Genomic DNA, 20,968 nt, shown 5'->3' on the forward strand with positions numbered 1-20,968 from the left:
TGAACCAGCTGATGAATAGCACTGGAGAACCATAAACTTTCCAGGGAGATCAACCCATCTCCAATCTCTCCGTACCAAATAGAGTCATAGAGTTATACAGCATGGAAACAGGCCCTTCAGCCCAACTCATCCATGATGGCCAGGGCGCCTTCTCGAGCTAGACCCATTTACCTGCTTTTGGCCCGTATCCCTCTAAACGTTTCTTATCCATGAACCTGTCCAAATGTCTTTCAAGTGTTGTAATTGTACCCGCCTCTACCACTTCCTCTGGCAGCTTGTTCCACACACCCAGCACCCCCTCGGGTCCCCTTTAAATCTTTCCCCTCTCACCTTAAACCTATGCCCTCTAGTTTTTGACTCCCCCACCTGGGGAAAAAGGCTGCGACCATCCACCGTATCTACGTCCCTCATGATTTTATATACCTTTATAAGGTCATCCCTTAGCTTTCTTTGCAAAGAAAACAGTCCCAGCCTATCCAGACTCTCCCTTCAGCTCAAGCCTTCCAATCCCGGCAATATCCTTGTGAATCCTTCCTGCACCCTCTCTAGCTTAATCATCTTCCCAAATACAGCTTCCCAAGTGCATGAGAAAGATTTGTTGGTTTGACCTTGACCACCATCCAAAGATGGAAGGTATTTGTGTGGACTTTGCACAGTCTCCTTGTGACTTTGCTCCAAGTGCACCAGTCTCCTCCCGCATCACAGAAATGTGCGGGTCAGCACGTTCACTGACTGCTGCAATTTTCTCCTGGTGTGTGGGTGAGTGGTAGAATCTGGGGGTAGTTGATAGCAATGTGGGAAGAATAAAATGGGACATGGAAGGGATAGTATGAACTGTGTTTGATGGTCAGCACAAACTTGGTGGGCCGAAGGGCCAGTATTATCTCTCTCTGTGACACTATGACTGTATTTCTCTGTGCATTTATATGGCAGCTTAAGACATCCAGAATTAAGAATTGTTTCTTCCCCACTGCTGTCAGGTTCCTGAACCAGTCACCTCTTTCACATCCCCTTCCTGGTGGTGCTGCCACAGTCTCGAACTCTTAACTCTCCCTCTCTCGGTTATACCATTATTGTTACTTCAGCATTTCTTTTTGCACTACTTCAGATTCCACTGCAATCTTTGCACAATTCTGCTGCTTTGCCCTCATCACATTTATTGTTGCATTTGTATTTATTATTATCATATACATGGTTTACTCCGTGAGCTTCATGCAAGCAAGGAATTTCATTTCACCCTGGTATATGACAGTCAACCAATCTAAGTTAAACTAATCATGTCAAAACTGTCATGATGTACTACACACATTGATGTTATTATGAGATGAAGCAATTATGCATAATAACAAATTGCAGGAACTCTGATAGTAGAGCGTAGAACATAGAACATTCCAGCACAGTACAGGCCCCTCGGCCCATGATGTTGTGCCGACATTTTATCCTGCTCTGATATCTACCTAACCCTTCCCTCGCACATCGCCCCCTATTTCTCTATCGTTCATATGTCTGTCTAAGAGACTCTAAAGTGTCCCTAATGTATCTGCCTCCACAACCTCTGCCAGCAGTGCGTTCCACACACCCACCACTCTCTGTGTAAAAAACTTACCCCTGACATCCCCCTTATACCTTCCTCCAATCACCTTAAAATGATGCCCCCTGGTGTTAGCCATTTTCACCCTGGGAAAAAGTCTCTGACTGTCCACTCGATCTTTTTTTTAAATTTTATTTACAGCGTGGTAACAGGCCCTTCCGGCCCAACGAGTCCACGCTGCCCATTTTAAACCCAAATTAACCTACCCGTACGTCTTTGCAATGTGGGAGGAAACCGGAGCACCCGGAGGAAACCCACGCAGACACGGGAGAACGTACAAACTCCTTACAGACAGCGGCGGGAATCGAACCCCGATAGCTGGCGCTGTAATAACGTCCCGCTAACCGCTACACTACCGTGCCGCCCTATTCCTCTTATCATCTTGTACACCTCTATTAAGTCACCTCTCATCCTCCTCTCCAAACAGAAAAGCCCGAGCTCACTCAACCTGTCCTCATAAGACATGCTCTCCAGTCCAGGCAGCATCCTGGTAAATCTCCTCTGCACCGTCTCTAAAGCTTCCACATCCTTCCTCTAATGAGGTGACCAGAACTGAACACAATACTCCAAGTGTGGTCTAACCAAAGTTCTATAGAGCTGCAACATTCCTCATAATAATAAAGAAAACGTATTTTATATTTGTGGATTCAATCCTAGCTTGGTTATCGGTATTCGTGTGAAATCTGCCTGTAATTTTATCTGGGAGTCATCAACAAGCTTCTAGTACCTGTTTGCCCTGTGAGTCGAGCATGTTCTTTTTGCACACAATGAGGGGTCCGACCAGCCCTGAGCTGCTGTCCTTGATGGGGTTCACTGCCGAGTAATAGAGCCTTGTCTGGCAGTCAGCGTCATCCGTGCCAGGTCCAAAATCGCTGGGGACCTTCCACTGATAAATGAATGTCTGACCAGGCAAAACATGGGGGGATCGAGCAGGTTGTCCCACAAATTCTGCAAGGTAGATGTTAGTTTCAAAGCCACTAAAACTCATTTCAAAACACCTCAAAAGATCCAGCACAGTTGTGATAAGCTGAATGCCCACATCTCATGCTGCACAGTTCTCTGATTCTGTAATTAATGTCCTTAATTATTTTATCTGCTAACACTTAAGAGTATTCTGTTACAATAATCCTACCAGCTACAACTTATGCAGCAGTTTCAATCTGAAAAATGTCCCAAGGCATACTTTGTGATAGATTCCAGTCTGCAAGGTGGACACACAGAGGCTTATTTGAAGAAGGTGGGGATGAAGGAAGATCTTTAAGGTTGAATGACAGAGACCTGGGAGTTGAACTGCTGTAGCCACAGCCACTGATGTGGAGGGACGAGAACAGAGAGAGACACATTTGCAGAGGAAGAGGAACTAAGATCCGGCAAGCACTCTCCCATCTCCTTCTTGTTAATGGTGTTTCATCTCCTTGACCAACCTCTCTGAAGCAATCCTGGGGACCTGGGATGATTTACCTCCACCCTGGTGGTGGTCTCATGGTGGGACTCTTCGACACCTTCGTGGTGTTGAAGAGTCCCACCATGAGACCACCAATGTGGGACTCTTCAACAGATGGAGCAGGCCAGCACCAGGTGAGGTCAAGGACACGTGAGGGCAGGGACGGTGAGGGCAAGGACAGGTGAAAATGAGACCAGGATCCAGTGAGGCTAGAGGCAGGTGAGGTCAGGGACAGGAGAGGCCAAAAGAAGATGAGGTCATGGGCAAGTGAAGTCAGGACCAGGTGAGGTTAGGACCAAGTGAAGTCAGAGTCTAGTGAGTCAAGTGCAGATGCCAGGGGCAGGTGAGTTCGCGGGCATCGGATATCAGGGAAGGTTTTAAACCCAGAAATTAGAATTTTAAATTGTAGGATTTGGGGGTTTGAGAGCCAGTCTGGGTCTGCTTGGACAGAGTTGAGGAGTAAGCAGGGAAGGGTAGAAGTTGCAAAGTTTCACCCAAAGATTACAGGAAAACAAAAGCTCCCATACCATGAGTTTGTTTTAAGCTAGCTTGAGTTGAGCTAGTTTAAAAATTACACATTTTGGTTCGTCTGGATCAGGCCCAGGTCTGATTTTATTTCTCCACCACCAAATGACCTTGGATTTCTCTTTTGTTGCTTAAAATTTACACGCTACCCTCCGACAGCTTCCTGAGGCTCAGAACAGCTATGTTCTGGAGGTTAAATTAGTTCAACTATTTTTGATGGATGATTGTTCTCAGACTGAATTACCTGTTGTGTTGGTTTGATAATTGGCTCCCTCAACATCTTTCTCGTATAATACTCCGTGAGGTTGTATGCTGTAAGTTTGGCTAGCATTATTCCAAAAGGTCACCTTGATGCTATCTCCAACCTCTGCCTTAATGACAGGTCCTACAGAACACAGATGGTCACTAGTTAGAATTTTATTTATGAGGTTACATGATAACAACAAATTGTGTTTATGTAATGAAGCAAATTGTGATATGTAATGAAGCAATTGTAGAGCAACAGAGCACCATAAGAGAACGCTTGGTACCAGACTGAAAGCAGGACTTCAAAGATTAAGTTAAAGGGAGAGGTCCCATAAGCTCCCAGTTCTGACAAAGGGTCTCCGACCTGTGTGGTAGGTTCTGTTTCTTCCTCCATGGATGCTGCCTGACCTGCTGGGTGTTTCCAGCATCTTCTGTTTTAGATCCACAAGCTAGGCTGGTATGGTCTGAAATTTCGAAATTTAACCGGTGATTTGATCAATGTTTTCAAGGTATTAATGGAAGGAGCAGGATGGTGAGGAAAGAAGTGTTTCCATAGAGCCTGGGTGTGCAGTGGATCTAAAGACAGGAAGAACAACAGAGAAAAACAAATAGGAACACGATGAGGCCATTTGGCCCCTTGAGTCTGTTCTGCCATTCAATAAGATCATGGTTGATCTGATCTTGGCCTCAGCTCCACCTCCTCAACAGACAATCTACTAGAGGAACTCAGCAGGTCAAGCAACACCTGTGGGGGTGGAAGAACTAGCAACAAACAATCTGCTGGAGGAGCTCAGCAGATCGAGAGCATCACTCTCGTGTCTCTACTTCCTGCCTGTTGTCCATAACAGTCAACTCCCCCATAAGTTCCAAAATCCATCTCCAGCTTAAACATATCCAATGACTCTGCCTTCACATCTCCCCAGGGTAGAGAATTCCAAAGGTTCCCAACCCTCCGTATCTCTGTTTAAGTGGGTGACCCCCTTGTTCTGATCCTTGTCCACTCATTCTAGGTTTCTTATAAGGGGACAGAGCTTCTTAGCATCCACCCTGTCAAACCTCCTCCAAATCTCACAAGTTTCAATGAGATCACTTAATATTTTCATATTTGTTCACAATATAGGCCATTCAGCCCATTGAGTCAATGGCAGAGTGCAATCCCATTATCCCATTCCCCCTACATTTTCCTGTAACCTATTCTCCTTCACATGCCCATTAACTACCCCCCCCCCCACAATCCTTCTGCCACCCACCTATTCTAGGGGTAACTTATTGGTAGCCAATTAACCAAGCAACCAGCATGTCTTTAGGACATCAGGCACCAGCAGTACTTGCTGCACCACTGTGCTTCTGATCTTCAATGAGTGTAGGCCCAACCAGCTCAACGTTTCCTCATGGGACCATTCCTTCATCGCAGAAATCAACCTGAGGAATCTTCTCTAAACTACTTCCAATGGACGTGTATCCGTCCTCGAATAAGAAAACCAAAACCGTACACAGTCCTCCAAGTGTGGTCTCATAAATGTGCTCTACAGAAAGAGCCTGGGGCTCACACTATGGGGTTATGAGGATATTGACCTCTGTGTAGATCTTAGGCCCAATGACCTGTGGTACTCCATCCACCCACTAATCATATCCACCACCCAGCACAACGTGACACCAAACGTATCTCTCAATCAAGTGAAAGCAACACTCTCAGCACAGGAGGCAGTGATTAGGTCCATGCTGGCTCTCAGGGGAGAATGCCATAGTCCCACTCTCCCTCTCATTTTCTTGTGCCCCTGTATCTTTGGCACAGGTGCTCATCAATACCTCTTGGATTACTTTTGCCATTGTCTACACTAAAGTGGCCAACTAACCTACTAGCACATTTTGGGGATGTGGGGGGGAAACCAGAGCACTGAAGGGAAATCCGTGTGGTCGTGAGGAGAGCTGGCAAACTCAACCCAGACCGCGCCCGAAATCGGGATCGAAGCCAGGTCCCTGGAGTTGTGAGGTGACTGCACTAACAGCCACATCACAGTGAAATACCATTGCCCATTCAGTTTTCCTGCCTTAAACCAAAACATGCTTAGAGCAGGGACTAGTGAGAAATAAATCAGTAGCCCTTTCTACCCCAGCTTTAATTGCACAGACTCGAACAGAGATAAAAATCAGTGATCCTCCAAGAGTCAAAGATGTGGTCCATTCCGTTTCCTTTCCCCTAGGCACATGAGTGAAAGAACTAAAATGTGGTGCAATAAAAACGTTCTGCATAATGCAAAGCATAACTCAAAGAGTTGAAGAAACTTCCTAATTTATTCTTACCAAGTATTCCAAGATGTTGTTCATCTGGTGTTCTGGGCTTGAGCTTTTTAAAAGTGTCGTCTGTGTATTCTCTGTAAACAGCCTTAATGTATTTTCCTCCAATTCTTTTTTCACCTCTTTCAAAGAATACCACAGCATCTCTGAAGGTGCAAGAAGAAATAACAATTAGTAATCGCTTCGTAACTTGCTCTGCAATGTTTAAGAAGCTGTTTTTTCACCCTGATTTGTTATGCTGGTCTGTCAATCAGTATCCTGGTAAAACTGCAAAGCAGTTGGATCTTAAAAAATACAGCCATGCCTGATGGATGTGAATAAAAAGCAAAAAGAAAAAGGTACCGAAATAAATCCATGGTCTGCCCCTCCCCAGTGGTGGAAGATTAAGCTAAGCTGTTGTTTCCAATGAAACAATGTGCTAGGAGCTGGCTTTACACCCTGGGTGAGCACCTGGAGCTTTTCAGTGACTTAGTCTACCCTACATTGGTGCTCTGACACATCTGTGTGCAGAAGAGACACATTTTGATGTTGCCCGGTCCCAAAAAAGGTGGAGGAGTTGTAATGTTCATTACCAACATTACAATATGGTGTATGCAGAGGGTTAGGACTTGGTTTCAATTCGTGTGGTTAGAGTTTTTAGTTTCTTGATGGAAGCACGCGAAGCTTTTCATTCTCAGGATGCTTTGGGGTTTGATGTTTCCGGGTATGGTTCAGCCAACACTTTGGTTTAGTTGTTTGCCGAAATGAAAGATAAGATCTCTTTATTAGTCACATGTACATCGAAACACACAGTGAAATGCATCTTTTTGTGTAGAGTGCTCTGGGGGCCAGCCCGCAATTGTTGCCACGCTTCCGGCGCCAACATAGCGTGCTCACAACTTCCTACCCCGTACGTCTTTGGAATGTGGGAGGAAACCGGAGCACCCGGAGGAAACCCACACAGACACGGGGAGAATGTACAAACTCCTTACAGACAGCGGCCGGAATTGAACCGGGGTCGCAGGTGCTGTAATATTAGCATTACACTAACCGCTACAATGCCACGTTTCCTCTTTTGTTGGCACATTTCATTTAAAAGAATGAGAGAAGATCTTACTGAAAATTGCAAAATTCTTCCAGAGTTCAACAGGGAGGATATTTACCCTCACTGAGGAGTCTAGGACCAAGTGTCACAGTCTCAGAACAAGGAGTAGTCTGTATAGGACTGAGAGAACGAGAAATTTCTTCACACAGAGTGCGGTGAATCTTTGTTCTCTACCCAAAGGGCTGTAGAGGCTTGGTCATTGAGTTCATTCAAAGCAGGGATCATAGGTTTCTAGATATTAAGTCAATCAAAGGACTAGGGAATAGTACAGGAACATAGAGCTGAGGAAAGAGATCAGCCACAATCTTGTCCAAAGGCAGAGCAAGTATTTAAAGGCCTGTTTCCTACATATTATATTTCTAGTGAGGAAACAAGGTGAAAGCAGTTGGCATCAGTTATATTTCGAGGAACCATATATCTTTTTGAAGGATTTTGTTAACAATATCACCTGGCATGCCATGCCATATTTGGAATCAATGACAGACTATAGGGATCTCAAGCTATTCTTTAAAAGTGACAGAATCAAGACTGGAAAGCAATATCACCATGGTTACTACAATACCTGTGGGCCAAAAACAGCGGCATTCCTGACTTGCCTACGTGTTTACGCATAAAGATGGTTAGGGCTTGAGTTAAGGCTACCTGGAAAATCTGTTCTTATTTATCTTTTCAGCAATAAAACTCTGTACCAGTGCTAAACGTAAACCAGGCAACATTTACATTTTCATTCATTTGCTTTAACGAACAGTGATTGACTTTTAATGTTCATAAATGGATTACAGGACGATCCCCTTGTCAGATGATCTAGTGAGTGGCATGTCGGTGGTGAGCTGGTAGATGGCAGTGATTATTAGTAACTGAATATGACTTTGAGTGTGGCTGTGCAGTTATTACCAATTTCAATTTGTTTTATAGAGATTGAAAACTGAAGCGTTGCTTGGCTGAAGCTTTTTTAAAGCATGACTTTGCAGCAGACTAACAAAATCCAAAAAAAAATCCCCATGAAGTAAATCAAAAATAATAATCAAAATATTCATGCCCTAAAATAATGTTGCCATCATTCAGCAACTGAGTGGTTGTAAAATCTATTGTCAGGAATCAAACAACGTCTGGCATAAACATAGTTGCGATGCCTTCAATACCATATCTTGAGCCAAGTCTAGAAATTAGTCTGCATTTCTATTATCTTCCAGCCCTCATAGTCCAAAGTTTCTCATAAAGACACATCTGTGAATGCTGCAATGAGACATACCCATGTGGATTGCCCAGAGGCTTCGCTGTGAATTGGTCCACGCCTGATGGTCCATAGTCCCATATTATTTCTTCTGCAGCAATGTAATATTTTCTTTCCCTTCCTTTACTTGTGGTCTTTTTGGCTTTCTTCTCATAGTCTACGACTTCAAACAAGGCCTGCATTCCAGCTGTAATCATAAACATAATCCTGGTTCATTATCAGGTAGTGTCTACATTTAGTGAGCATCTGACCCAGTTGAAGTATTCCCCATCTGGAGCCACGAGATGGTTTGAACGATGATTTACAGTGGAATATCCTGGTTGGATTTGTCGTGCTATTTTTTTATGGGCTACTGATCTTTTAAACACCGCAAGTATAACATAGTACCATGTGCCGAGACTCTTCATGTGGATAAGCACAGACAAGCTTATTTAATGTAGAGGTACAGAGAATGAGGAGGAAGTTCTCACACCTTCTATGTGGTCATTGACTTGACAGCTGAGAAGCCATTTTCCTGGGTTATTGGGCACCATTACAGCAGTAATGAATGTGGCAGGGAATAGACTGACGGTGTCAGTGTGGTGATTAGCATTAATCAGCATCTGCCCATGAAAATAAGCTGAGTGTATATCCACCTCGTTCCCCATCCCGAAAAGATACCAGACCACTTTGTCCCCGGTGAACATGGATAGGTGAGGGAGGTTCCCGTAGACATATCCATTAATGGCTGAAAAACATAAATAGATAGTGGGGTGATTACAGGTCATTGACAGAAACATTGTCCTGTTTTGGATCAGAGAGTTCCCAATACTTCGATACTCTCTCCCTGACTCCCACCTCCACCCACACCACACATTTTTCTGTCCCCTCATTTCGTTTTCTCCTGTTCTCTCCAACACGCACAGCATTCTCTCTTTCTCCTTTCGCCCATTCGTTCAAGAAGTCATAGGGTTATACAGCATAGAAACAGGCCTTTCGGCCCGACTTGTCCATACTGACAGTGATGCCTGTCCATGCTAATCTCATCTGCCTGCATTTGGACTGTATCCCATCACTTTCCCATCCAAGTACCTGTCCAAATGCTTCTTAAAAGTTGTAACTGTGTTTGACTCCACCACCTCCTCTGGCAGCTTGTTCCATATAACCGCCACTCCCTGTGTGTAAAACTTGCCTCTCAGGTACCCTTTTAAGTTTCTCCCCTCTCACCTTAAACCTGAGACCTTTAGTTCCAGACTCCCTTGCCCTGGGAAGAAGACTCTGACCATCTACCCTAGCTATGCCCCTCGTAATCTGATAAACATCCATTAGGTCACCCCTCAGTCAGAATAAACCCAGCCTATCCAATCTCTCCTCATAACTACAACCTCCAATCCAAAACTATCCTGGTGAATCTCCTCTGCACTCTCCCTATTGCTACCACATCCGTCCTCTGGTATGGCCACTAGAACTGTATACGTATCTCCAAGTGCGGCCTAGTCAACACTTTGTACAGCTGCAACGCAACATCCCAACTTTCATACTCGGTCTATGAAGGCATGCATGCCAAATGCCTTCTTCATCTTCCTATCCAACTGTGTCAGCATTTTCAGGGAACTCTGAACTTGTAACCTAAGGTCTCTCTGTATGTAAACATTCCTAGGATCCTGTTAACATTACTTCACACTTGTCTGGATTAAACTCCATCTGCCACCTCTGTCCCAACTTTCCAGCCGATCCCTCTGTATCCTTGGACAATCTTCATTGCTACCTATGTCTCCACCAATTTTTGAGTCATCTGTAAACTTACTAATCAGACCACCTAAGTTCTCAGCCAAGTAATTTACATGTATGACGAACAACAAAGGACCCAGCACATCCTCCTCAACTGGCTCCCAACCCAAAATGCCAAGCCGCTGCTCTCGGACCCATTGACTACCTGCTGGAAGGAGTTTAAAACCATCACACCTCCACTTCTCCCTCTTTTGAGGGCCTGTCTTAATTTGTAGAGTGTCCCCACTGTTGTCCTCGCCTGCCCCTAAGCCAACCTGTGCTGGCACAACACAGATCATCATCCATCAGACATTAGCCACTCCGGCAGTATATACATTAAATTAGAATAATAAGATTGACTACATTGGAGATGTCACAGTAATTCAGTAAAGTACTTCTTGAAGAGTCCAAGATTTATTGGGATTGTGCGTTACACTGGCCCAATGATAGATACCCGGAGTATTTCAATACTGAGAGATTAATTATCTTATGGGCAGAGTCAACCACAAGGTTGTTACTCTGAGCACTTTGCATCAATTGTGATCCACAGGCAAAGTGATTTATTGATGCTGACCCCTCTCAGAGAACAGCCAATCACTCCTCGTTTTCCTGCTGAGGTCGGACAGATATTCGGATGTGAGTGGGCTACAGAGGTTCACAGCCCAGGAGGAGTGGGGGATCAGTAAGGTTGGAGAATAGGGAAGGTACCTACCTGAGATGGATAGACGCGGCCAAACCCTTGCAGTAACCCTGAACCAGGCTTCCCTCTCATTGTCTCACCCACCTGTGTGTCATGGGCATGGAAGTGCCAACAATTTCAGCCTGCCACCTTCTTCTTTGACCTTAAAGTGGCTTCCTCATCCCACCAGGTGGGCTTGGACATCAGTGGTAAAACTACTCTGCAAACTATGGGAGACGTGGGAGTGACTGGTGGCCCGACCTACACAGAAACAGCAGGTGGTGGAGACCCCAATAGCAGAGGCTCCTCGAAGGAAGAGAGAGAGGTTCCAGGGGAGAGCCATGTTGGGGAGAGCTCCGGAGCTCTGGACTGAAGGCTGGAAGAGCAGAGTAAGCTGCTGATGAGAGGTGCATCAGGACCTCAGGAACAGAGAACACAGACCAGGTCGGAGGGCTGGAATATGCACAATGGAAGTGCTAGGGTTGATAAAGTGAACAAGGAGAGGACCAATCTTACCCAGGACCTTGTGCCAAAGAGCATGTGGGCAATGGGGTGCTTGTTACACAGTTCCCTGAAAGTGCAGCATTGCCATTGGATGAACTTTAAATGGGGCCTTACAGTGCATTTTGTTACTTTCAATAAAATCTTCATTATCTTTATCCACTTTGTTTGGGGTGGTGCAATACTTCTTGATATTTTCATCCAGATACCAGCTGTAGTTTTCATCCACTACTGAGAACAGTAAGGCAAACTCTTCATTAGCCTTTTTCTTCTTTCCAGTTAAAACACCTGAAAGTGAAATAGGAAGGGCAGAAATAATTAATGATATCATTTATGGGTGGTATCGAGGAGTCCTTCAGCTCCACCAAGGAAGAGAGACAGGCCCTCACTGTACCATCTCACCTCAGATACTGCTGCCTTCCCTGGTTCTTCCCAAGGATTTCTGTCCGGAGTGCTGTCTGGACCCAACCATCTTTAGTGGTATTTGTATTGGTACTGGTTTATTATTGTCACTTGTACCGGGGTACAGTGAAAAACTTGTCTTGCATACCAATCGTACGGATCAATTCGTTACACTGTGCAGTTACACTGAGTTAGTACAGGGTACATTGAGGTAGTACAGAGTGCAGGTAAAAACAATAACAGTACAGAGTAAAGTCTCACAGCTACAGAGCGCCAGCCCTGTAAGAAGATTTATAAGAACATTATTAGTAATAGTTAGTGACATAGAGTTTAAATTTAAGAGTATAGAACGATTATAGTAAAGGTAACGAGTAGATCTGTAGAGAGCAGCTTGCAATGAGTCGCCATGCTCCGGCGCCAGGATTAGCCACTTCATCAATGACCTTACTTTCAGAGGCGTATACCAGTTAGGAGCAGAAGTAGGCCACTCAGCCCATCGAGCCTGCTCCAGCATTTTATAACATCATGGCTGATCCGACTGTAACCTCGACTCCCTGCTCCCGTCTAACCTTTCACCCCTTTGCTTCTCAAGTAACTAACTACCTCTGCCTTAAAAATTTTCAAAGACTCTGCTTCCAGTGCTCTTTGAGAAAGAGAATCCTAAACACTCCCTTCTATCTTATATGAACGATCCCTGATCAAAGAGTGACCACCCCACTCCAAAGTTTTAGGTTCTCCCACAAGAGGAGACATCCTCTCCACATCCATCATGTCAGTGTCTTCTTTGTTTCATCTGAGCCTTCTCTCATGCTTCTAAACTTCAGTGAAAACTAACTACCTGTTTTTATCCTGATCCCACTGGCCCCGTCACCCTACGTCTTTCCCCTCCCCCACCCCCTCGATCTGCCCATCACCCACACACTCCTCCCACTGGTTCCCCTCTGCACCTCCTTCCCTTTATTCCATGGTCCACCTTCTTCTCCTGTCAGATGCCACCTTCTTCAGTCCTTCGTCTCTTCCACCTATCACCTCCCAGTTTCTGACATCATTCCCACTCTTCCCCCTCCCTCACCTGCCTATCACCCACCCCCTCCTCGATCCACCTCTCACCCGCCAGCTCTTGCTCTATCCCTTCCCTCCACCTTTTATACTGGCCATCTCCCCTCTATCATTCCAGTCCCAGTGAAGGGTCTCGATCCAAAACGTTGATTGTCCATTTCCCTCCATTGATGCTGCCTGACCCGCTGAGTCCCTCCAGCTCCTTTGTGTTTTGCTTCAGTGAATACAAGTCTTACTGGTTCAACCTTCACTCATAGTTCGACCCTCTCTTTTCACGTACAGTCTGATAAACTTTCTCTGAACTGCTTCCAACTCATTAACATCTTTTCTTAAATAAGGAGAACAGGAGATCAGAAGAGTCTATGTTTGCTGAGAACTGCACAATAGAGTTGTTTCGATTCCTTTGGGAACCCCATAGTTAATGAAACAGCCCAGACCTGCATGCAGCAAGATCTAGACAACATACCCTACACGTACCATCTCCAACAATGGAGGTCTAACCGTCAAGCACTAACATTCAATAACATTAACATTGTGGAATCTCTCACTACAAATATTTGGGGGTCGTCAACGATCAGGAATATAACTGTCCTCATGAATAATAGGGCCACAGGAGTTCTTCAGAGGCTGGAGGTTCTAAGGTGGTGACTCAGCTCCTGATACTCAAAGCCTTTCCACAGTCCACAAGGAATATGTCAGGAGTGAGATGGAATATTCTCCATTTGCCCTGCTCTAAGAATGCTCAAGCTTGATGCTATTCAAGATAAATTGCATTGTGATCAGCATCACAGTCGTTTTCTTAGATACTCATTCCTTCCAGCAGTGGCTGTAGGGTACACTACCTACAAAAAGTACTGCACCAGCTCATCAAGGCTTCTTTGATAGCTCCTCTGAAACCCTTGTCCTCTTCCATTAGGAAGGATAATGGCAAGTGGTGCAGAGGAAGACTGCAACTTCCGTGCCAAGTCACACACCATACTGACATGCAAAGGCATTGCTGGTCCTTGATCACTATTGGGTGTAAATCTAACATAAGCAAGAGCACCGAGGGAGCACCTTCACCAGAAGGAGTGCAGAGGTTCAAACTGGTGGTTTACTGCTGCCTTCTCAAGGGCAGTTAGAGAATCACACCTGGAACACCTACGTCTGGTAATGCAAAATACATTCCTGGGTAAGGCACCTGCTAAGAAGGCTTCAGTTCATGTGCTTTATCATTAAAATTGGGGTTTCCAAATATACCGCTCAACATTCTCAAGACTATGCCCAGAAGAATCCCGGGATAGTGAGGACCGAAAGGTGTTGAAGACATTCCATAGAATTACGAGGGACAGAAGCAGGTCATTTTGCTGGTATTAATCTCCCACTAGAGCAAAGATGTTTCCTGCCTGACAGATCAAGGTGCATCTGCTGGGGATATGGAATTGCCGGGTTCAAGACGTATGTATCCATTAAAGATGTTACCTGGCTATTTATACCTGCCCTTCTTGCAAGCTCCACCTCTAATATACTCCCTTACAGGTGTAAGATGTTGCATGTCAACACTTTTGCCAATTATCCTTGAAGTAGTAGAGATCAATCATTACCTTTTTTACAAATGATCAATGGGCCAATAAGTCCACTTGAAATATCCCTGGGAGCATCGATATGTGAGTGATAGATCCTTGATAAACAATCATTGTCGTCTTCTGCTGGGCTTTGATCTTCCGTTAAGTCCCAGTGGTAGGAATAATTACTTCCTGGATTTACAATATCATCCCGTTTCTCCAAATTTGTGGAGTTGTCAGGGTAAAACGCGCCTGGGGAAACAAAGGAGAGGATTAAATCACTGACAATAATTACGTGTTATCAGACTGACAGTGTAGACAACAAACTGTCATGACTGTGAGTTTTTGCAAGCAAAAATGGCAAAATGGGCTTTCTTATTACTGCTACTCCAAGAAAATGACTTTAATTACTTATTACAGGCCCTCCCCAGGTTATGAACACCCGACTTATGGACACCCTGTACATACGATGGAATGTTTGGGAGACCGGTGGAATGGAGTTATTGGCTGATGCAAGGCTCCAGGTTCAATCCTTAGTTGACAGATTTTCCCTTCTCATGAGCTGTTGTGATCTTTCAGCATGGAAAAGATGCGGTGGAATTTGAATCATGGTACATTGACCCAAATTTGAGGCATCTTCAGAGTCAATGCTTGGTATTCTTCCACACACAACTATACTAATTGCTGTTAAACTTCTAAAGTGGTACCAAGTAAAGGCAAGGTTGTGTAGTGGCCAAATCCAGTGTAACCTTCCATGTCAAGTTATGGTCTGGCAATGTAGGCACTTAAGGGAACAGATGACAACCATAAAAAAACATTACCTTCATTGCCTTTTGTGTAGGTGAGACCATGAGGATGAATCGAATAAGGTTGGAGAGCAAAATTCTTCAGGTGAATGATGATGGTGTCACCTTGCTCTGCCTTTATAATTGGTCCCAGAAATCCCAGCCATTCAGGCTTCTTAACCTCGCTGGTGTAATTGCTGTCGGTATACTCTAGGTACACAGCTTTCTTGTATACGCTTCCGATCCTGGTCGAGCCACGTTTCAGGAACACAGACGCATGCCTAAAAATTGCAAAGTAGAGCCTTTAGCAGTGGGCACCAAGGAGGAAGGCATTTGCAATTGGAGAATGCCTGTCTGGGCTCCAGCAATTACAAAGCCACTCACAGCTCATGGTCAGAAACAGGCCCTTCGGCCCACTGCATTCATTGCATCAATCTATAATAGTCCCATTTACTTGCATTAGGTCCGTGGCCTTCTGTGCTTTGGCATTACAAGTGCTTGTCTATCTGCTTCTAGAATATTGTGAGAGTATCTACCTCTGCCACTTCCTCAGGAGTTGTTGCATTGTAGGGAAACAGAGCAACCGGTGCCTCCATCTTCGATAACTGGACAATCTCTACTTTTCGATGGTTTTAGTTGAGCAATAAATGGCAGGAATCTCTGATGTTTTCCAAAAATGGTCACCGAAGCTTTAACATCTATCTGAGGGGCCGTTCATTTAGCAGCTTATGTGAAAGGCAACACATCTGACAATGCAACACTCCCAAGCCTGGGACCTCCGCAGAGCCACCGGTACTTGGTAAAAGTTGCCAGTTCTCTGGGGACTTTGCCTTGTTCACCTCGTCTCTTGATCCTGGACCTGCGCACGTGTACTTGGACGTTGGCGCGCAGACTCAGGTTCTCCTGTACTGACCCAGGGCGGGGTTAGTGGGCACACATGTCCGGAATCAAGACTGAGTGTGCTCACCTGGTCTTGGAGCAGTGTTTGTGTGCCAGCACTCGGTTGTGTGATGGACTTAGGCACTCAGGTAAAATAAGATAAAGTATCTTTATTAGTCACATGTACCGTACATCGAACCACACAGTGAAATGCATCTTTTGCGTAGAGTGTTCTGGGGGAAGCCCGCAAGTGTCGCCATGCTTCTGGCGCCAACATAGCACGCCCACAACTTCCTAACCCGTACGCCTTTGGAATGTGGGAGGAAACAGGAGCACCCGGAGGAAACCCACGCAGACACGGGGAGAACGTACAACCTCCTTACAGACAGCGGTGGGAATTGAACCCGGGTCACTAGCACTGTAGTAGCATTACGCTAACCACTACACTACTGTGCCTTGGACTATTGACTCTTGACACGCTACTTCATCATGGCCTTGCACCTTGTTGTCTGCCAGCACTGCAACTTCTCTGTAACTGTAACCATAATACTATATTCTGCATTCTGTTACTGTTTTCCCTTGTACTACCTCAATTCACTGATGTGATGAAATGATCTGTATGGATGGGATGCGAAACAAAGTCTTTCACTGTCCCTTGGTACATGTGACAATAATAAACTGATTTACCGATTTACCAATTTACCAATGTGCATGCTCACAGCCAAAATTGGGCTGTGTAGCACCTGCACAGGCATGGTAGTGTAGTGGTTAACATAACGCTATTACAGCACCAGCGACCCAGGTTCAATTCCGGCCGCTGTCTGTAAGGAGTTTGTATGTTCTTCCCGTGTCTGCGTGGGTTTCCTCCGGGTGCTCCGGTTTCCTCCCACATCCCAAAGGCGTACAGGTTAGGAAGTTGTGGGCATGCTATGCTGGCGCCGGAAGCGTGGCGACACTTGCGGGCTGCCCCCAGAACACTCTACACAAAAGATGCATTTCACTGTGTGTTTCGATGTACATGTGACTAATAAAGAAATCTCAACTCATGGAGCAGATACTGCCAGTTAGGGCACAGCCCTGAGACCAACATCTCAGTGCGAACGGGCAGAGAGATCTTGGGGTCCAAGTCCATAGTTCCCTAAAAGTAGCAATGCCAGTAGACAGAGTGATAAACAAGGCGTATGGCATGCTTGCCTTCATTTCTTGGGGCATCAGGTATAAGAGTTTGGAAGTCTTGTGGCAGTCGTATAAAACTTTGGTTAGGCTGCACTTAGAGTATTGCCAGCAGTTCTAGTCACCCCATTACAGGAAGGATGTGGAGGCTTTGGAGAGGGTGCAGAAGAGGTTCACCAGGATGCTGCCTGGATTAGAGGGTATTAGCTATAAGGAGAGGTTGGACAAACTTGGATTGTTTTCTCTCGAGCGTCGGAGACTGAGGGGAGACACAATAGAAGTTTATAAAATTATGAGAGGCATAGATAAGGCAGGCAGCCGGAATCTTTTCCCCAGGGCAGAACTGTTGAACACTAGAGGGCATATCTTTAAAGTGAGGGGGGGAAAATTGAAAGGGAATGTGGTGGGCAAGTTTTTTACACAAAGAGTCGTGGATGCCTGGAACGGGCTGCCAGGGGCAGTGATGGAAGCAGATATGATAGTGGCATTCAAGAGGCTTTTAGACAGGCACATGAACATACAGGGAATGGAGGGATATGGATCATGTGCAGGTAGAAGGGATTAGTTTAATTTGGCATCGTGTTCAGCACAGATATCGTGGGCTGAAGGGCCTGTTCCAGTGCTGTACTGTTTTATGTTCTATGTAAGCGATGAGACTAACCTGGGAACGTAAGCAATGAAGCAGAAATAGGCCATTCGGCCCCCCAGTGCCTGCTCCGCCATTCAATGAGATCATGGATATCAACCCCTCTTTCCTGCACTAACCCCATATCTGTTGATTCCTTTAATTTCTAAACATCTATTGGTCCCTGTCTTGAATACAGAGTGACTAAGCCTCTTGGGTAGAGAATTCCAAAGATTTCTTGCACTCTGGATGAGAAATGTCTCTATCTCAGCCCTGAATGGCCACCTCCTCTAGCAGCTTGTTCCATGTACCACTGTGTGGAAAAACACAGACCTCCTTTAAATATTTCTCCTCTCACCTTAAACCTATGCCCTCTAGTTTTAAACTCTCCTATCCTTAGAAACAGACTGTGACTATCTACCCTACAAATGCCCCTCATAGTTTAATAAACCTCTGTGAGGTCACCCCTCAGCCTCCAGTGAAAACAATCCCAGCCTATCTGATCCCTCCTGTAAACTTATGCCCTCCATTCCAGGCAACATCCCAGTGAAGCTCTTCTGCGCATGTTCTAGTGCTCCGGAACTGCACACAATATTCCAAGTATGACCTGACCAATGTCTTGTACAGCTGCAACATGATGTCCCAACTCTTATAGTCAATAACCTTGCCTACGAAGGCAAGCAAGCTAAATGCCTGCTTTGTTATCCTATCCACTTGTGTCATCATTTTCAGGGAGCTACGACCTTGCACCCCAAAGTCCCTCTGTACATCAACACTTCTAAGGTCTCAGCTGTTTACTGTATATGCCCAGCCAGTACTAAATGACCCAAAATACATCACCTCGCACTTGCCTGGATTAAATTCCGCCTGCCACCGCTCCATCCAACTTTCCAGCTGATCGATGTCCCTCTGTATTCTTAGGCAACTATCCTTGCTATCTGCAGCTTCATCAATCTTCCTGTCATCAGCAAACTTACTTATCAGACTGCAGGCATCCTCATGCAAATCATTTATATATATGACAAACAACAATGGTCCCAGCACTGATCCCTGTGGTACACCACTGGTGACAGACCTTCAGTCAGAGAAACAACCCTCCACCACTACCCTCTGCCTCCTATCACCAAGCCAATTTTGGATCCTGTTTGCCAAATGATTTTGGATCCCGTGTACCGTAACTTTCTGGACCAGCCTACCGTATGAGACTTTGTCAAAAGATTTACTTTGAGACTGACTCCTGGTTCTAGACAACCGAACCAGAGGAAGTATCCACTCTGCTTTTCTCTTATGGATTCCCAGTGGAGTAGTGCTAGTACAACCTGGTTGTCACAGGAGAACCCCTTTTCCACCTGCGCAATGCAGAAATAACGCCACAGTCCAATCAGATTTCCGAGTCAAGGGATTTTCCTTCTCATTTGGAAGTATGAAGTGAAATCTCTGAAATCCTTCCATCATATAGTGTCCTGTACCATTCACTCTATACAGTGTGGTCCAACCAATTTTTTTGCATATTTGACATAACTACCCTGCTTTCTGGGCTAATGAAATCCTGTTCTGGTTTGCTTTCTTTATCACCTTATCAACCTGGTCATTACTTTTAGAGATCCCAGCATTAGTACTCATTAAGGAATTTAGTTTCGAAAGAATATTTCATCCTTTCATAATATACCACCCTACATTTTCCTTAATTCCATACTACAAAGCCTTGCTGTTTTTTATTGTGTTCTGTATCTAGGAGAAAAAAATAATGATCTAAGTATTGCACAAGAGGGTGATATTCTTTTTCAATGGGAGGTTTGTTCACTAGTCAATAAGTAAATGATTTCCTGTGACTCACTGTTGACCTGGGGAAACAAAATCATTTGTGAGTATGTGTGCTCAGCAGAATGATAATGCATTGGAGAAAGACTATCTGTTGACTGAGATTACAAAAGTAGACCTAGGTGAGATCACATGGCAAAAGCAAGTCTGTGTTGCTCACTGTGTCACAGTATGTGTTGCATTTAACCATTGAAACCTCAGGAAAGCAACCCAGCCACTGAGATGACCGAAATCACACCCAGTCCCAGACATTGCTGTTTTCACTCTCCGCGTTGAGTGTTGAACTCTTAGTACTGATATCAAGTCCACTTCGGAGGAATGTAGCAACCAATGCAACAGCCGGTGACTGAGCGGACAGAATGAATTGTTCCGCAAAACCACGTGCGACACTTCAAGATGACTAAACAGTGCAAAAGCAGCAAAGGAAAACTCTAGCACAGGAGCATAGCTATTCTGTTTGTTCATGAGTTTAAACACAAACCCATGTTGTTCCTGCCTGTTGCTACCTTCTCATACAGAATATGACCAGAAGAAACAGAAACCAGAGTTGGCCAAATGGTGCTCAAGAGCCATTCCACTATTTCCAAGATCTCTGATCTCTGATTTCAATTCCATGTTCCTGCCCACACTCTACATCCCTTCAATTCCCTCAGCCAATGGATCCTATCCTTGCATATACTCAGGATAGAACATCCACAGCCCCCTATGGTAGAATATTCCAAAGTTGAATGAAGGAATCTTTCTTCACCTCAGTCTAAAATGACCGACTCTTTATCCTGAGACAATTCCCTCCAGTTCTAGTCTCTACAGCATGGGGAAACAACCTTTCAGCATCTAACTGGTCGGTCTTACATATTTCAATCCTTTCTTATTTTCTTAATTTCCAGATTCCCATTGAAAGATTAGCACAGACACAAAATCAAACTTATTTTCATTCTGACGATTTTGACAGATTTAAGTTGCTCAGCCTGGCTTTCTCTATCCAATCCTGACAAACTCCCTACACATTTCAACTGCCCATTCATCTAATCCAGATACCAAGCACTGTAGATGTAACGTCTTTCTACATTCTGTTTATTTCTACTCACTCATCCTTGTCAATCTTTGTGCCAGCAATGATGTTTTTGCCGCTTGGAGCATAATTCCATTCGATTTCCCGAATCCCAAAGTAATACTCGCGAGTTAAGGCTGTTGAAATGGCACAGAAACACAGAAAGAAGAAGCAAACAGTTAGCACTGTCGTCATGTCTGGCAGATCTGTTATTCTACCATGGAGAGGAATTAGGAGGATCCTTTAAACTGTATGGAGTGGCCCCATTTATAAGGCAG

The 20,968-nt window shown here is 44.9% G+C and overlaps 1 protein-coding gene across 1 annotated transcript in view; it reads right to left on the reverse strand.

The window, feature by feature from the left end:
- Window positions 1-20,927, reverse strand: part of cp (ceruloplasmin) — a 45,043-nt gene extending 24,116 nt beyond the window's left edge. Inside the window, exons 1-9 of the mRNA XM_052018762.1 lie at window positions 20,728-20,927; window positions 15,178-15,422; window positions 14,396-14,608; window positions 11,469-11,639; window positions 8,895-9,149; window positions 8,441-8,609; window positions 6,111-6,250; window positions 3,805-3,945; window positions 2,319-2,539 (exon numbers count right to left, since the gene is read on the reverse strand). Of these exons, the coding sequence (XP_051874722.1) occupies window positions 2,319-2,539; window positions 3,805-3,945; window positions 6,111-6,250; window positions 8,441-8,609; window positions 8,895-9,149; window positions 11,469-11,639; window positions 14,396-14,608; window positions 15,178-15,422; window positions 20,728-20,885 (1,713 nt within the window). The 5' untranslated portion in view covers window positions 20,886-20,927. The remainder of the gene's footprint in view (window positions 1-2,318; window positions 2,540-3,804; window positions 3,946-6,110; window positions 6,251-8,440; window positions 8,610-8,894; window positions 9,150-11,468; window positions 11,640-14,395; window positions 14,609-15,177; window positions 15,423-20,727) is intronic.
- Window positions 20,928-20,968: the final 41 nt, after the last annotated feature.

The sequence above is a fragment of the Pristis pectinata genome, chromosome 6, assembly GCF_009764475.1.
Source record: "Pristis pectinata isolate sPriPec2 chromosome 6, sPriPec2.1.pri, whole genome shotgun sequence".
Classification (NCBI taxonomy): domain Eukaryota; kingdom Metazoa; phylum Chordata; class Chondrichthyes; order Rhinopristiformes; family Pristidae; genus Pristis; species Pristis pectinata.